Source organism: Chrysochloris asiatica, unplaced genomic scaffold (genome assembly GCF_000296735.1).
Source record: "Chrysochloris asiatica unplaced genomic scaffold, ChrAsi1.0 scaffold00029, whole genome shotgun sequence".
Classification (NCBI taxonomy): domain Eukaryota; kingdom Metazoa; phylum Chordata; class Mammalia; order Afrosoricida; family Chrysochloridae; genus Chrysochloris; species Chrysochloris asiatica.
In genome coordinates, this window is record NW_006408547.1 from 18186053 (window position 1) to 18203109 (window position 17057).

Here is a 17057-nt window from a genome sequence, read left to right on the forward strand (position 1 = left end):
TGAACATCAAGGCTGGGTTGCTGTTGTTGTTAAGAGCCAATGAGTTAGTTCTGACTCACAGCCACCATGTATAGTGTTTCTGAGGAGTGACTGGTATGTTTGAACTGCCAACCATGCGGCTAGCAATCCAGTGCTTATCTTAGAGTGCCACACCAGGACTCCATCAAGGCTGCACACCCACAAAATAACTTTCCTCATCTCATCTTTGGCGATTTCTAGGTTAAAAAAAAAAAAAAAATAGAATTCACATTAAAGTAGCAAACAATTGGTTAGAAGAGTTTATGGTATAAAGTCAATTCCTTGGGGGAAATTGTTTTTTTAGGCTACTTCTAGGTGAATAGCACCAGCTCAGATCATTTTATTCAAAATACAGAGGAAACAAGGACTTGACTGCTTTCTCCATCCCAAATGTGAGGAGATATTTTTATTCTTGGTTATTATGTTTTATAAAGTCTCCCTTCTCCAATACTGAATGAGTGAAAACTCAACTAGTCTTGTTCAACCCCAGCTGGGAGGGTTTTGCTCTCTGCAGATGCTCCTGTCTGGGAATGATCTTTACAATGATGGAGTATTTTTCAGCCAACAGGCAAATTCACTAAAAAGCATCTGTGAATACTGAAGATCAATTCTAATCATGATGTTATTTATACATACAGTTCCCTTCATATATACAGCTGTTGTTGTTGCTCAGTGCTCTCAAGGAGGTTCAACTCAAAGTGACCTGTATAGGGTTCCCGAGGCTTTAAATCTTCCCAGGAGCAGAAAGCCTCATCTTTCTCTCAACGAACATCTGGTGGGCTTAAACCATGGACGTGTGCTTACTGTATGGAACCATCATGCTCCTCAACTAACTTGTAAGGAAAGTAATTAAATATTTACATTTTATAATGTTTTCCTTAGAAAACAAAAGAAAAAAGACCAACATTTTTCTACTTCCAAATAAGCTTTTAAGAGATCGTTCCTCAGCAATGGGAGTAGCAAAGAAAGGAAAAAGTGTGAAGAAATAAATATATGATTGCTTTTCACACTAAATGAAATCATCTGTCTTTAGTGACTTGCAGATTACAAGAGGGCTTCAAAAAGTTAGTGGAAACATCCCACTATCTTTTAATTCCATTTGTCCACAACATTTTGCATAACTAACTTCCTTCCCACCCACCCACCCTCCTGATTTTCAGAAAAACTATGCCTGTAAGAGATACTTCACGATGAACAAGTGGGGAAAATTCGTAGGAGATGTAATAACAGCTGCTACTTCTGCACAGCAAGTCATGAGGATTTGAGGTAAGGACCTAAGGGGCCTACTGCTCATTTGAAGGCTGCATTCCCACTCTAGCTCCACAATCCCGGAGCTCTGAAGAGGACAGGCAGAAGGTAACAGGGCATTTTCGGTACTTACTCTTGTCCCTTTTGTTCCTGGCAATCCGGGTTCTCCAGTGTCACCCTGGAATCACACAGAAATGCCATTAGAATTTCATGATGACATTATTACAAGAACATCCATCATCTTACATCCACACCACCGGCCCCATTGTACAATTTGTCTGACCTTCTGTCCTGGTGGTCCATGTGGCCCTTCAGGTCCTTGCATTCCGGGAAATCCAATGACACCTTGTAACCCTGGGAGGCCTCTTTCCCCCTGGAGAGAAAGAAGCCAAAGTCAGTGTGAGACCCAATGCTGAATGACAGAAATAAAAGAAACAACATCAGTGAGTCATGGAACATCGCACAAGTCTATAGTGAGTCTATGAAAATAGATGCTACAAACCAATTCTTACTGCAGGCAGTTTTTTCTTACTGTAAGTTCTTTAAGGGCTGGAAATAGTCATACGTGACATCTGGCACAATGCTGGAAACGTACTCCAAGCCAAATCATTTGTTAGGGAAGTCAAATGATGAACTTGTGGACGGCTTTTTATCCCCACTGAATTGATTATGGTTTCACTGAGTGAATGAAATATTCTTGTCATCAAAAAGACATAGTGCTGAGATTTTGTGAATGCTCCATCTGTTTGTTCTCTTTGCCTACAGGTATCACTGAGAGATGTAAGTTCAGAGTTCATGGTGTCAGTTTCAGCACAAGATGCTAAGACTTTGCTGGGCAATCAACCGTCTGAAGATGAGTTTTGAAAATTAGTGTCTTTTTTAAAAAACAAGTATTTATTTTTATTTATTTATTTTTTGCAAAGGTGGCAATGAAGTACCAGTATGCTCTTTGCTTCTATGGAGCAGAAAGAAGTAAGAAACTTTATGTTTAAAACAATAGGGTTCAAACATGTAGATGGCAAAGGACATAGCCACAGAGAGCTAGAACTGAGAGTGAGGCATCCAGCTGATACGAAATGAGGGGAGATGAACAAGACCACCCAAACTTGCAGACTATACCCATTTGACCTAGCCTCAATGGCTTGATAATCAGAACTCGACTAAAGGACAATTAAAAAAATATATATTATTTTATTTTTATGAAGGATTCCAGGGTAAATTGCTACAATTTGATGAACTTGACCTACACTCATGGATGTAGCAGCTCAAAATACCAACAGAGAGGGAAGGGGTTTTCACATGAAGTATCAATGCTATTCCCTCTATACATATGGTAGATAGGGATGGGCAACTTAGATACTGGCTACCTAAAATGAGGGGGCGATAAAGGCACAAAGTGACTGGCTTACAAGTTTTCAAGAGGAATTTTAGTTTAAGAGTGTGTGGGGGAAGATAAGAGTCCCCGCTGAATAGTTTTCATCTTTTCTAGATGGGTCTGATGAATAGAGATGGGGATAAGATTCTTATGACTCAACAGTGAGTAATTGTTACCATGACAAATTGCAACTGTCCCAATTGTAAAGGTAAAAGTTTTGTAACAAAAATGGCGGAATAGTTAATCTTACAGTCCAGAAACAGAGGACCCTAGGACCATCAAGGGAGAAGAGGACAGGCGGAATGCGGGACCTTATCCAGAGAAGCAGCAACGGCAGTGACGGGGATATGGAGAGAGGGAGCAGCTAAGGACTCTAAATTCATGAGAAGAGAGGGACTGAGAGCTGGCAGCCAGGAGACAGGTTTACAGAATGTGCCCTTTGGTGGTTTAAATTATTATGTATTTCTGAGTGTTTAAACAAACAAACAAACAAAAAAGCTAAAATGAATAGAGAAAAATACAGTTAACTGATGGTACATGGAGGGGATTATAATTATTGTAATGAAACAAGGTGTACAATTTGTTGAATGTAAAACTGATGATCTGCTCTAAAACTTTCACACAATAAAAACTTTAACAACAAAAAACATGTAGCAGACATAACAAGGGCTGTCATCATTCAATCTGGAGGATGGTTGGAATGATTGAGGAATTCTGGGCCTTAAACTGGCTTCCACATGGATGAATATGAAGTATATTGGGAAAAGAAAGAAGAAAGCACAGTGTGTAGATTTACAGAAAGGGAAACAGCAATGGGGTTGATGAGGATGGAAATTTAGGGCAGATGAACACAATACACTAAACAGAAGAAATACAACTGGAACAAACATGGTAGAATGAGGGCAAATGTTTTATTCTGGAAATATTATGTATTCTATAGGCATCAGGGAGTCAGTGACCTGAGAGAGTAATGTTTTAGAAACTCTGCCATATCTCAATTGCCAATATAAAATCACTCAAAATGATGATAAGAAATCAGGAAAGCCTATTTCTTTTACAGCATGTGAACTTAAATGCAATCTTACAGTACAAATTGGCTTGATTTAATGACCATTGTTAGCTCATTTAAAAGCAGAAGGCGCTCAATACTCTTGTTCTAAGTTATATTCATTCACAAAATATGTGGACACGCTGTACATTACATTAAATATCACTCCTGGGATCACACACCACTGAGAGGTCGCCTCCAAGTTTTTCTCCCACGCAAAACGGAAAGGATACACGTTAAGAACGTGACAAGTCTTCTTTCTTTCTAAGCAGGCAGTCCTGGCAAAAGCTGATGAATGAAGTCAATGCAAAAACGTGGTTCGGAACTCATTTGATGCAACCACAGTGCCACATAGAGTCCTATATTTAGTTGGAAGTGTCAGGAGTTGACAAGTAGCATTTTAATGAATGTGGAAGAGATTATTTCAAACTCCAGAGGATAAAAGAAAACAGTCAATGGGTTAAAGAAAATTAAACTCTACAGCTTGGCATCGTCTTTTGGAAAAGATAGTATCTGGGGAATCCACCAGAAAAAGCAGATACTAAAAAGTGAGAGCTCTGGGGATAAATCTTGAAGAGGAATGCTGTTTCCTTTTCTTGGAGGTCTTGGTAGATCTGAGAATGACAAGCACTCTGAGACCAGAACTGGTTACAATAAAGAATGACTGAAATATATTCACTCTTCACCTAAAATATTTCCAACAGGGTACAAACGTCAAAAACACTGATTATAAAGAGCTACAAGGCACGTACTCTCCTAGTATGTTCCCACTTCACATCTCATGTTTTATTCAGATGTAGGAAAATTCTACTGAGATACAATCAAACTGAACTGCAAAGAGATGATTCAAAATAAATAAATAAACTGTGAAATGTGTATCCCTAAATAGGCTACCATAGGATATTGGAACTGGCTGTGGGAAATAGATCCCTGTAAAAGCTTTCTGATCCATCTGGCGGAGTGTTTTTACTACTTTATTAATGCTGACAGTATGATTATATGACCAGCAAAGATAAGATTTTAAAGCTTTCATTTTTATCATGACATGCACAGAAGCCCAAAGCCAGATGAGCCTATGATATGTTTCTCACTGAGTCAGCAGTAAAGCCAAAAATAGAAATAAGGTCAGCTCACACCCCACTGCGTACTTTTTTATAGGTCACTAGAGCAAAAACGTTCCCAGCAAAATATTCCACAGTTTGACCAACAGTAACTTAAGTCTGAAAGCTATGTGCCTTTTATGTCCATTACACAGATAGGGAAATTCAGATAACAACGCTTTACTGGGTTGTCACATAACCTCTTGTACACTCCTGGGAACAAAAGACAGAAATCTGAATTCCCAGTCCTTGCTTTAGGCTCAAGAACACATTCTTTCCCAAAAGTCATTGGAAAGCTCAAGTAATCCTATATCCCAAGAGTTTTGAAATTAAGTAGCTAAAAAGGAAGTGACTCGTCAGTGGACAAGATTCTTGCCACCCCCCTCCACACACATATTTTTGTTTGAAATAAATTTCTTAATGCTTTGTTCAGACAAAAGCATGTATGAATGCAGTATTGTGTCCAAGTCTATTATGGGAACCTGAGCAAACCGACAGGATAAGCATTCAAAATGCCATACAATTCACTGGCAAGCAAAGCAGGCTGTATGCTACCCGAGTTTATTCCTCCCGGAGCTTTTAGCAAATCTCATGTGGTGTTGTAGGAAGAGCAAAGAGCTGGACATGCTAGGTCAAGGCTATTCGTGCCAGTCGTTTTCAATCCACACTGCACAGCTGCAATCGGAAATACTTCAACTGTGACTGGCCTTCAGCTGGACTGCAAGGTGGGCTGCTGAGAAATCAGAATCCTTAGATAGCTTCTTGCCCAGTATGTTTTTAATGTAAAATCCAAAAGAACATGAGAATGGCACAAGTAATGCCAGGAAGAAATGAAAATCACAACTAATATTTTCCACAAGCCATAAAGCCAAGCCCATTGGCATGGAGTTGGCAGCTGACTCACGGCGACCCCTTGTGTTCCAGAGTAGAACTACCCCACAGGGGTTCCTTGGTTGTAATCTCAACCAAAGCAGTTCACCAGACCTTTCTCCTTGGCATCATTGAGTCTGAACCGCCAACCACTAGGTTAGTGGTGGTGGCTGTGTGTCATCAAGTTGGTCCCTGTATAGGCTTCCAAGGTTGTAAATCTTTTCTTCTGAGGAGTAACTGGTAGATTCCCACTACCGACCTTGTGGTTCGCAGCCCAACATGTAGCCCACTCCTCCAGCAGGACTCCTCATGAGGTTAGTGTTTCTGTTACCGAGTGCCGCTGAGTGCGTTTGACTCATAGCGACCCTATATAGGGTCTCTGAGGAGTGGCTGGTGAGCGTGAACTGCAGACCTAACATTAGTAGCTTTAGGTTAGTAGCAGAGCACAAATCATTTGCAACACTGAAGTACCTACAGTTTTCCACTGCAAAGGAAAGCCTAAAGTGGGGTAAAGGAAAAAGGGATTTGTAAAGATTGTGTAATCTTGTTTTGTTTTGTTGCAGTTGTCCTTTATGAATTCCTTCATAAACAACAGTGTGATGTATCACCCTCATCAAAATGAAAACTTTATATACCACACAATGCAAGGGATTATCTTAACTGTATTTCCAAACAATGAAATTTAGAATTTGAAGAAGAAACCCAACATGCCATTGTCCATATGGTTGAAAGCATGCAGCCATGGCAAATAATTTGGCAATCAAAACAAGCCATTCTAAACTAGGCATGACATAAGGTTTCACTTCCGGAGCAACTTAAAACTGTTTCTTAATGTATTATCTGAAGTAAGGATATACTTTGAGAAAATCCATTAAAATTATGGGAATAAAAGGTTCTTTTATTCTACTCAATTGTTTCCCTTCCTCTTAAAATATACGTGGAAGCAAGTTCAGGATTCCAGATACCAAATGCCAGGACGTAGTTCCCTCAGAGTCTAAGTCAGTCTAAATTCAAACGAAAATAAGATGCCCAGGATGGCGGAAGGTGATTGGTTATGAGGCTTCTAAATTTGTGGATTAATATGACCAACAATGAAAACCGAAGATAACACAAAATGCATCTAGAATAAGCAACCATGGGAAGTTTACTATCAGAAGACATATTTGTTTCAGTCGCCAGCATTTTTTATTTTTTAAGATAAATAAATATTATGATTATGAATCTCCACAATGAACTGAAGTGCAAACAAACATGTTTGTTTCCAGAGCACTGAGCTCCCTCTCAGACAGGGACTCATTGTAATATGCTGTTGTTGTTGTTGTGAAGTGCCGTCAAGTCGGTTCCGACCCATAGTGACCCTGTACAGGGTTTCCAAGGAGCAGCTGGTGAGCTTGAACCACCGACCTTGCAGTTTCACGCATTAACCCACAGCGCCACCCCCGGACTCCATGTGTAGAGACACCTATATAAGTGCTTGTGTTCACGTAATTAGAAAGCAGAACAAATCTTGGCAAATAATGCTGCAGTTTGGTCTCTACTGCTTAACTATGCATACAAGGTCAGGAATTTCTTTATGCATTCAAAATGTTTGGTAGAAACAATGAATTCAATAAAGGTTGGTGAGTGAATGAATACACTAACCAAAAAGAGTAACAAGAATTCCGTATTGTATCCTAAAATTTTGATAGTGTAATAAAACAAGGAGCCCTGGTTTGGCACTGGACTGTAAACTGAAAGGTCGGCGGTTCAAGCCTACCAGCCGCTCCTTGGAGATCCTAAACAGGTTGGCTATGAATCGAGGGACTCACGACCCTAAACAATCACTGGCTAAAAGAAGCTACAGGAAAAACTACATTCAAGACAAGATACTTATCAGCCAGAGTGGGCCCGGGTTTGTTTTCTTTTTTTTTTTTTTCCCCTGTCATCTACTGCCTTGAGATTTCAATTTCCAAGGGAAACCACAAATATTTTTTGGAATGAAAGCGCTGACTTTGGGAGCCAGAGCTCACAAAGCATTCAGTTATGGGGAAACTACTTCAACTGATGGGTCACAGTCTATGGGAGAGTGTGGGACTCAGCCAACATTCCACAAACCCATTCCCTGAGCCTCACAACAATCCCACATCTGCAGACCCACTTCCTGAATAGCAACGCTGCTGGGAAAGTGGTATGGAGACTGGGAATGGTGTCAAGGGTTCATGGAAAACCACTGCGGCCAGCCCCACTGGGAGACTCGTCCACACCAGGAAGGCTGAAATATTGTTACGACTCAGAGGAATGGAGGGCTGAGGTAACAACTGATCCATCTCTGGGAAAAAGAAAACCACGCTCCTCTAAGTGTCAAGATTTCCTAAAGACAAGAATTCATATTCTCTTTTGTACCCCAAGTCATGTAACTGGATTCTTAATAAAAATAATATCTTTATCTTAGCTAAAGATAGATAATGTATGGTCCACAACTTTAATCTGCTACTGAAGATTGTTTCACTTGGCCACTGTATGACATCATTATTAATTTCTTTTATTTAATGTCTTAATATTAAACCAAGAAAGAGTATAGGCACAAAGTGCATGGTTAAATCTTTATCTTCTTTCCAGAAGATCCATTTTCTCACTCACACCCTGATGTTTGAAAGCATCAGCTGTAGGAACTGTTTACCTAGTGGCTGACCAATAACTACGAATGTATGGACAACAAGCTGTAACCGCATACAGAGTTGTAAGAAGCAGAAAGAAGGGGAAATAGCTGAGGGCTTAAGAGATGGTTACAATGGATCAATATTGGCAAAGAAATATGATTGAAGTTTAACCCTATGAGATCTACTTTGCACAGTCAGCTGATGAGGGGAAAATGTGGACAGGTGATCACCTAAAGAATAATCATTCAAGACAAGAATAAATCAAACCAGCATTAAGTGACATCTGAATATAAATAATTTAAACCTCTTCCCCCAAATCTCTCCCACTTCACTGATTCAGTAAAAAATTTCTAAAAAGTATAACAGCCTCAAGTGCAGACACATTATTGGCAACAAAAGAAAAATGTAGAGTGATTAACTTTTCAGTCTAGGAGCGGAGGACCCTGGGACCACCAAGGGAGAAGAGCAGAGAGCGGGACCCTACCCAGAGAAGCAGTGATGCCTGAGATAGAGACAGAGACTATGACATGGAGAGATGGAACGGCTGGGGACTTTAGACCCAGAGAGGGAATGGGAATGTGTGCTGATGACCGGGGTGGGGCTTGCAGAGTATACCCTTTGGTTGGTTGATGATGCATGGAGGGGAGTGTAACCATAGCAAGGAAACAATATACGATAGGATGAATGTAAAACTAATGTGCGCCCATATAAACCATCACATAATTCACAATAAAACATTAAAGAAAACTGTAAATATTTGCAAGGGTTCTCGGGCCCAAGCCTACTGCCACAGAGAAGCTTCTCCAGGGTGGTGGTGGTAAGTTGGTTCCAACTCACAGATACCCTGTATAGGGTTTCAGAGGCTGTAAATCTTTATGAAAACAGAAAGCCTCATCTTACTCCCTCAGAGCAGCTGGTAGATTTGAACTTCTGATTTTGCACCCCAACGTGTAACTCACTGCATTCCCAGGGCAAGGCAAAGAGTAGAACTGTCCAACAGGATTTCCAAGAGAGTAAATTTTTATAGGTGTCCTGATGTGGCGTTGTATGTTAAGCACTGGATTGCTAACCACAAGGCTGATGGTTCAAACCCACACATCCACGGTGGTTCAAACAGGGTAGTTATGAGTCAGAACCGACTTGACAGCACCTAACAACAACAAATCTTTATGGAAGTTGTTGTTGTTATGTGCCGTGGAGTCAGTTCTGACTCATAGTGATTCTATACAGGGTTTCCGAGGCTGTAAATCTTTACGGGAGCAGAAAGCCTCATCTTTCTCCTGCGGAGGCACTGGTAGTTTCGAACTGCTGACCTTAAGGTTCGCAGCCCTATTCGGAACCACTACGCTACCAGAGCTCCTTTATGGAAGTAGATCACCCAATTTTTCTCTCCCAGAGCAACTGGTGGAGTTGAACCTCTGGCTCTTCAGTTAGCAGCTGAGCACACTTTAACTGTTGCATCACCAAGCCTCCTTAATAGGAAGGGGATCTTACAGCATTGCAGTGAAGTGGAAAGAAAACCCTCCATGAGCTACCAACTTATCACCAAAAGGGGGAGCCATGGGACTAAAAACTGTTTTTCTAATCCTAGAGCTGAAGTTCTATGCCTTTCTTCTTAAAATATTCATCGCTGTTGAACATATTAATTGGGCACACCTGAGACAAATCAGCCTGGGATGGCCTAAAAATACAACTCTCTGGGTAAGAATTTTAATTAGTATTAAAAATTTTAATTAGAATGAAATACAAAACTAGCCTTCAGTATGGATTGCACCAAAACTGTCACAACTGGATTAAAAAAAATAATTAATAGCATCGAGATTTAAGTGGAGAAAAGGTTGACCTTGTAAAAGATTTCATTTTGCTTGGCTCCACAATCAACTCATGGAATCAGCAGTGAAGAAATTAAATGATGTATTTAATGATGTAGGCAAATCTGCTACACCTTAAAGTGTTCAAGAGCAAAAGATGTGTCCGCTTAAGGACTAAGGTACGCCTAACGCAAGCCATGGTATTTTCAATAACCTCAAATGTATGCAAAAGCTGGACAGTGAATAAGGAAGACGGCAGAAGAATTGATGCATTTGAGTTACAGTGCTGGAGAAGAATATTAAAAGTACCATGGACTAACAGAACAACAAATAGGTTGGAAGAAATACAGCTAGAATGCTCCTTAGAAGTCAGGATGACAAGACTTCATTCTCATACTTCAGACGTATCATCAGAACTTAGCAACTAAATGCATCACCACTGGGTCACCAGGGCTTCAAAACATTTAAGCCTGGAAAAATGAAATATTGAAATAGGTGCATAAAGCATAAAAATATGAAAGGAAGCCATTACCAAGCACCCAAGTGCCAAGAGAAATAATTTTACGTTTTTCTTTGACTCCCTTCTATTATAAGTTTAGCGGAAACATATACTGTATGGTAATTTCATGCATTCTCTTGACTTTTGCCAACTATAAAGGAACAAAAGGAACCCAACCAATTTTCAACGGTTCTCAAAAAAAAGGTGACTGCCTAGCATAAGCTCCCTTGCAAATCATTTAATGACTTAGGAACATGAGACTGTCATGAAAATCAAAATCATGAATACTTCTGCCTAAGCCTATTACCTTACATTCTGCTTTTCCCTTATAAGGATTTAAAAATTATCATTAAAAAAAAAAAAGTTTTATTGTGAATTGAATGAAGGTTTACAGAGGAGAGGATCAGTTTTACAGTCATCAAATCATATACTTTGCTTCATATTATAATGATTGTAACCCCTTCCATGGACCAAGAATTAACAGTATTTACTTTTATTTGCTATAACTCTTACATTCCTCCCTGTGTCTCTCAATACATCTATCTTTCCTCTGCCAACCTCCCTCTTATTGTATATTGCCTGCCCTGTCACCCATGTTAACATGTGTCTACCCTCTAGCGCCTGAATAATCTTCCCTCCTCGCCCCATAACCATCATAGATCGTTACTTTTCTTAAGAAAGCCTTGTCTTAACTTTTTAAAACATTGGTCTCAACAATGTGTCCTTTGGTGATTGACTAATTTCACCCAGCATAATGTTCTCCAGGTTCAGCGATGCTGTGAGGTGTTTCCCAGATTCGTCATCATTCTTCAGTGTTGCCTAGTACTCCACTGTGTGCATGTACCAGAGTTTGTGTAACCATTCTACTGATGGGCATTTAGGCTGTCTCCATCTTTTTGATGTGTGTCTTGTTAGCAGCATACTGAAGGATCCTGTTTTCTTATCCAGTCTGCTCTCTCTGTCTCTTGAAATTTAATCCATTTATATTCAGAGTAACTATCAATAGTTATGAATTGATTGCTATCATTTTATTGTGTATTTTTTGGGGTAGAAATTATCTCTAAAGGCAGAAAAGCCGGAGAACTGTTGTTACAGGGAGGGGAGTGTAATCATTAAGATGAAACAAAATGTATGATTAGTTGAAAGTACAGCTGATAATCTTGTTGGTTTACCTCCGTGCAATTCACAATAAAAGTTGACGGGCGGTGGGGGAGGGGGGAGCGGGGACAATAAAGGTAGAAAAGCAACTAGCTATATTGTTAGCTTGAAACTTTTTGCACTTTGTGCACTGCAAGGGGTAGGGGGTGCACTCCAGCTCTGCACTGGGGGTGGCGGTGGTGTCTCTATTCAAGATGTCAGAGATCCAGATTCTCAGTTCAGGGAAACCACACCATACTTTACTTGCTTTTGTTCGGCTCACAACCTGCCCTAGCCAATTAGCAACCACAGACCCAGCCACACAGGTGCTCTGGGCAGCTCAAGCCTGGACAGTGATGACCATCAGGTGCTGTGCTGAGGTGGCTGCTGGTGAGGTCCCCTGCAAGGAGGGCAAAAAGTTGCACAAACACCGGAGAGATGCCAGGAAACACCAGCAGCTACACACCACCACGGACACAACCAGCACTGGAGACTGTAAAGCAATGAGGTTTTATCCTGAACTGCCAGGAGGTGGGAAATCCTCAAGAAGAATGTGTGTCCGAGTCGTAATCCCAAACGATGAATTACTGTTGCTCAGTATGTTGCCTGCTTGCTTGCTGCATTAAAATATATATTACTAAGAATGAAGACACTCTTCAAAGAACTAGGCAGACACCCTAAAGCTATTTAAGAAATGGAAATGTGTAAGAATTGTTCAGAACTTGCACCATAAACCTCAGTTTTACTCATCGGCACAAGTTTTCTTTCTTTTTAAAAATGTCCCTAAAATTTCTCATAAATTAGAATTATGACTGAAATTCAAATGTTGGGAGAAGGGGAGAGCTTAAAGAAATATAAACAATTAACTGCAAACATAATGGGATATCCCATGTAAACTACCATATAATTCACAACAAAACATTAAAATAATAATAATAATAATGGGATAGTTCCTTGCTGAGCTTGGGCCAAAAAAAAAACCCAACAAAGTCTTCTTCTCACAAAGAAAAAATTGCCTTTATGATTTTCATTACCTCCAAACAAAGAGACCTAAGTTTTAAAGGGATGTATGCTAGATTGTTGGCATATAGGAGAAATACCATAATTACCGGAACAATCCTTGGAGAGTTTACATGATACTTTAATGGAGGATGTTGTTAACTTAAACTTGAAGATGTTTGTGGGTGTGAGACAGTATGTGTGGAAGTGCGTGTATCCTGAACTAAATAAGGACACATAAAAGTCAGGAAATGCGAACAACTAGGTCATGACTTTTTCGTTTTGTCTGTGATAACAATAAATATGAAAAAAAATGCAAAAGGAAGACCGTAACGGTAATCATTGTCATTAATGAAGCAAAGACATTGCAAAATAAGCTTTGGGCCTGTGGGTTGTTGCCATCTACCATAAAGTTGGTTCTGACTCATGGTGACCCCCAGGTGTGCACAGTAGAATCCCTCCATACGGTTTTCAGGCTGTGGCCTTGGGGAAGCAGATTGCCAGGCAATTAAGATAAGAAATTCTGTTTTGATTTGTTTCTTACACACGTTTTAAATGTGATTATCTATAAAAATTAGGGTTGATGGCGCTCTTGCAGGAAAGCCCTTCTGGTCCCCATTCTTTCCCTCGGCTTCTGCAATCAAGAAGCTTACCACACTGCAATGGAGATGCTGGGACTCATTTTTGTATTTAATGACTAAGCCTGACATTAAAAAAAAAAAAAACAGAAAACAAAGAACGTCTTTTGAGTATTTCTATACTATGAAAGAGTTTTAAGAAATTCATCTTCTATGAGACAGGCTTTTCAGTGTGTGAATACTTCCAAAATTATTTCCAAACCCAGAACATTCTGTGTTGTTTGTCTCATGAGAGTATGAGTCTAAGATCAAGATCAACAAATTACCAACTCTTGTACTTAGAAAAGTCTTCAAGACTTTCAGCCCCTAAAGATCGGATAATAGACAAAGTTTTGAGATTCCCAAATTACTTTATTTCCCCCCAAACCAAGCGACTTGGCTATACCTTATCACTAATAGCATTTCCTCCAGGATGTTGCAATTATTTCAAGACTTCATTAATCATGTTAAGAATCTTAACTGATAAGAACAGCTCCAAGGAAGCTAAAATGTGACAAATCAATTTTGTCCACATAATACAATATAATATTGGCAGAGGTTCAGATTTCATAAAACACACTATTAGCTAAGCATTGCTAATTTGAAAAATCAGCAGTTATAGCAATTTGAATTAGTAAATAACTGAATTTTAATCTATTTCCAGTAAACATCATTTGTTCCTATAAAAAGCAAAATGTTGACATTGTTTGGGATCAAAATCTTGGGTTTTAAAACTGAATAAAGAAAGGCATAGTATAGTGGCTCTCTACAAAAAGCACGGGACTTCAAACCACAAAGTTGGAGGTTCAAGCCAATTAGCAGGTTCATGGGAGAAAGATGAGGCTTTCTGCTCCCAGAAAAATGTACAGCCTTGGGAACCATATACAGGATCACTATGAGTCAGAACAACTCAATAGCACTTAACAACAGATAAGAAATCATATAACTGAAAAACCAATACATAATAATGGTATAATTAACACAATAAACCCATGCCAGCCAGTTGATTCTGACTCATTATAACCATACAGAACAGAGCCCTCCCATTGGGCTTCCAAATCCATAAATATGGAAACCAAAGGCTATATCCTTCTCCCATGGAATGTCTAGTGGGTTTGAACCACTGACTTGTCTCTTAGCAGATGAGCGTTTAACCATCGCACCACCAAGAGTCCTTTATACAATAGTTATTTCTTGTTGGTGCTGTCATGAAGAGCCTTTGAGTCGGTTCTGATTCGTAGTGACCCTGCATAGGGTTACCTATGACTGGTGGGCTTCAACCAGCGACCTTGAGTTTAGCAGTCTAGTGCTTATCCTACAGTGCCACGCTAGGACTCCAGTTACTGCTTAAATACTTAAAAATTAGCCTTCTCTTAGAAGATAAGCTCTCTGTTTGCTTTGGAAAACAGGCTTGCCAATTTTGTAAACAATATTGAGTTAATTAATTAACAAACAAGCTTATTTTCCAAAAACAATATGGAGACATATTTTAGCTCAAAGGGTGACCAAATCATTAAAAAAAATTAGAATGGTCAAATATTAATGAGTGCCATAGTTTTATTATACATATTTTTGTAAAAAAGTTTTAAAAGTAAGATTTGTGGGGCAATTTTCTTGCTTTAAAATTTTTTTTAGCTATTTAATGTCAATAGATTAAATACAGTAATAAAACAAATTAGAGTTTATAAATCAGTAAATCTACAAGACTAGTTTACAGTTGTAGAGTATAGAAATATACTGAGGAGCTTCAAAAAGTTCATGGGGAAATTTCATTCCCTTCATTCCATTTTCCACAAACTTTTTTTAAGCTCCTTCATAAGATTTCTGTATTTGAAACTTTGCAAACAAGTCAAGTAGAGGGTAGATGATGTGAGAGAGAGCGAAGATGTATTATGAGAAACGTTAGGCCAAACAACCTTCCAAAGTTCCTTCCCCCTCCACGCCCAGGATCTGAAGCAACTGATAAAAACAATCCATTTTTGACAAGAAAAGGCTGATTTGTCAAAAACTGCCTTCAGGGACCTTCATTACTATTGTTGTTGTTGTTAAGTGCCATCGAGTCGGGTCCGACCCATAGCGACCCTGTACAGGGTTTCCGAGGGTGTAAATCTTTACGGGAGTAGAAAGCCTCATCTTTCTCCCGCGGAGCGGCTGGTAGTTTCGAACCGCTGACCTTAAGGTTCGCAGCCCGATTCATAACCACTACGCTACCAGAGCTCCTTGTGTCTCCTATATAAAATTGCTAATTTTGTAAAAATTTTGAGATCTCACAAAAGTTCCAAACCAATGGAAGCCTACCAAGGAATCCTTGAAAGAAAAGGTAGGTGTCCAAACTCAAGATTTCCACAGGAATAGTTCAGCACTTTTTGCAAACTATTGATGAAAAATCATCTGAACGAATATACTAAAAGTCATCACCTTTCTAACAGCTGTTTGATATTTCCTGAAACATACAAGAAGCTTGAGTTGATGCTTTTAGTCCAGAAAGAGGAATAACAAAAATAATCATGGCACAAGAATCACCAGCTATCGGGGTTTAGGGTGGGCACTTCCGGTACCAAACCCTATCACAGAGACCTGCCTCTGTGGGTTTCTGTGCCGGTAAAAGATTTATAGCTTCAGACCCCCTTTACAGAGTCACTACGAATCGAACCGACTCAGTGGCACTTAATAACAACAACAGTTATCCACGTAGCGTAGTGGTTACGAATCGGGCTGTGAACCGGAAGGTCAGCAGTTCGAAACTACCAGCTGTTCCGCCGGAGAAAGATGAGGCTTTCTGCTCCCGTAAAGATTTACAGCCTTGGAAACCCTGTGCAGGGTCACTATGAGTCGGAACCGAGTCCACGGCACATCACAACAACAACATAAGAGGTAGTGATGACAAGAAAATGTGATATAGTGTAAACAGGCAGAAACTGCTCCTTCCAAATCTAAATAGATACTGCGGAATATAATAACTACTGAGTAAATGACCAACTATTTGCTTCTGAAATAAAACTGCCTAAGCTCTGATAGCATAGTGGTTACGAAACAGGCTGTGAACCTCAAGGTCAGCAATTCGCAACTACCAGGTGTTCAATGGGAGAAAGATGAAGCTTTCTGTTCCCGTAAAGATTTACAGCCTCGGAAATCCTGTACAGGGTCGCTATGAGTTGGAACCGACTCCACAGCACATAACCACCCCCACCAAGCTCTTCTAGAACTTACTTACTTTTGCCATAAGATAGGAGGAACACCTAAGAAGAGTGGTACCTACTATGTCAGGAACAAAACATTCGACCTGACGGGCAGTAACACACGTCATCTGTCACTACATGTAGCAAATTCCCCCAAAACAAAACAAAGCTATACTCACTGAACATCTCAGTCTGTTGGAAGCGTTACTTGTAATGTGGGGTTTGTTTTAATGTGCGTACAATCTAGACACTTATTTTCTGACACATCACACTTCAGCTTTCTCTCTATACATCCTCAGAGTCTTTGAGGTGACAAATCAGCTATGTTGTCCCAAGCCTCCAAGTTGGGGAACTTTAGTTTTAAATATTTGAAATCTATAAATTTCAGATTAAGAATTTAACTCACCAAAGCCAAGTAAGTGAGACACAAAAGGAAATGAAAGTTTACGTGCGCTACCATTTTAAAAAGGAGCTCTGGTAGCGTCGTGGTTACGAATCGGGCTGCGAACCGCAAGGT

The 17057-nt window shown here is 39.7% G+C and overlaps 1 protein-coding gene across 1 annotated transcript in view; it reads right to left on the reverse strand.

Annotated features, from left to right (window-relative positions):
- Positions 1–17057, reverse strand: part of COL4A1 (collagen, type IV, alpha 1) — a 192112-nt gene that overhangs the window by 77291 nt on the left and 97764 nt on the right. Inside the window, exons 4-5 of the mRNA XM_006851539.1 lie at positions 1550–1639; positions 1400–1444 (exon numbers count right to left, since the gene is read on the reverse strand). Of these exons, the coding sequence (XP_006851602.1) occupies positions 1400–1444; positions 1550–1639 (135 nt within the window). The remainder of the gene's footprint in view (positions 1–1399; positions 1445–1549; positions 1640–17057) is intronic.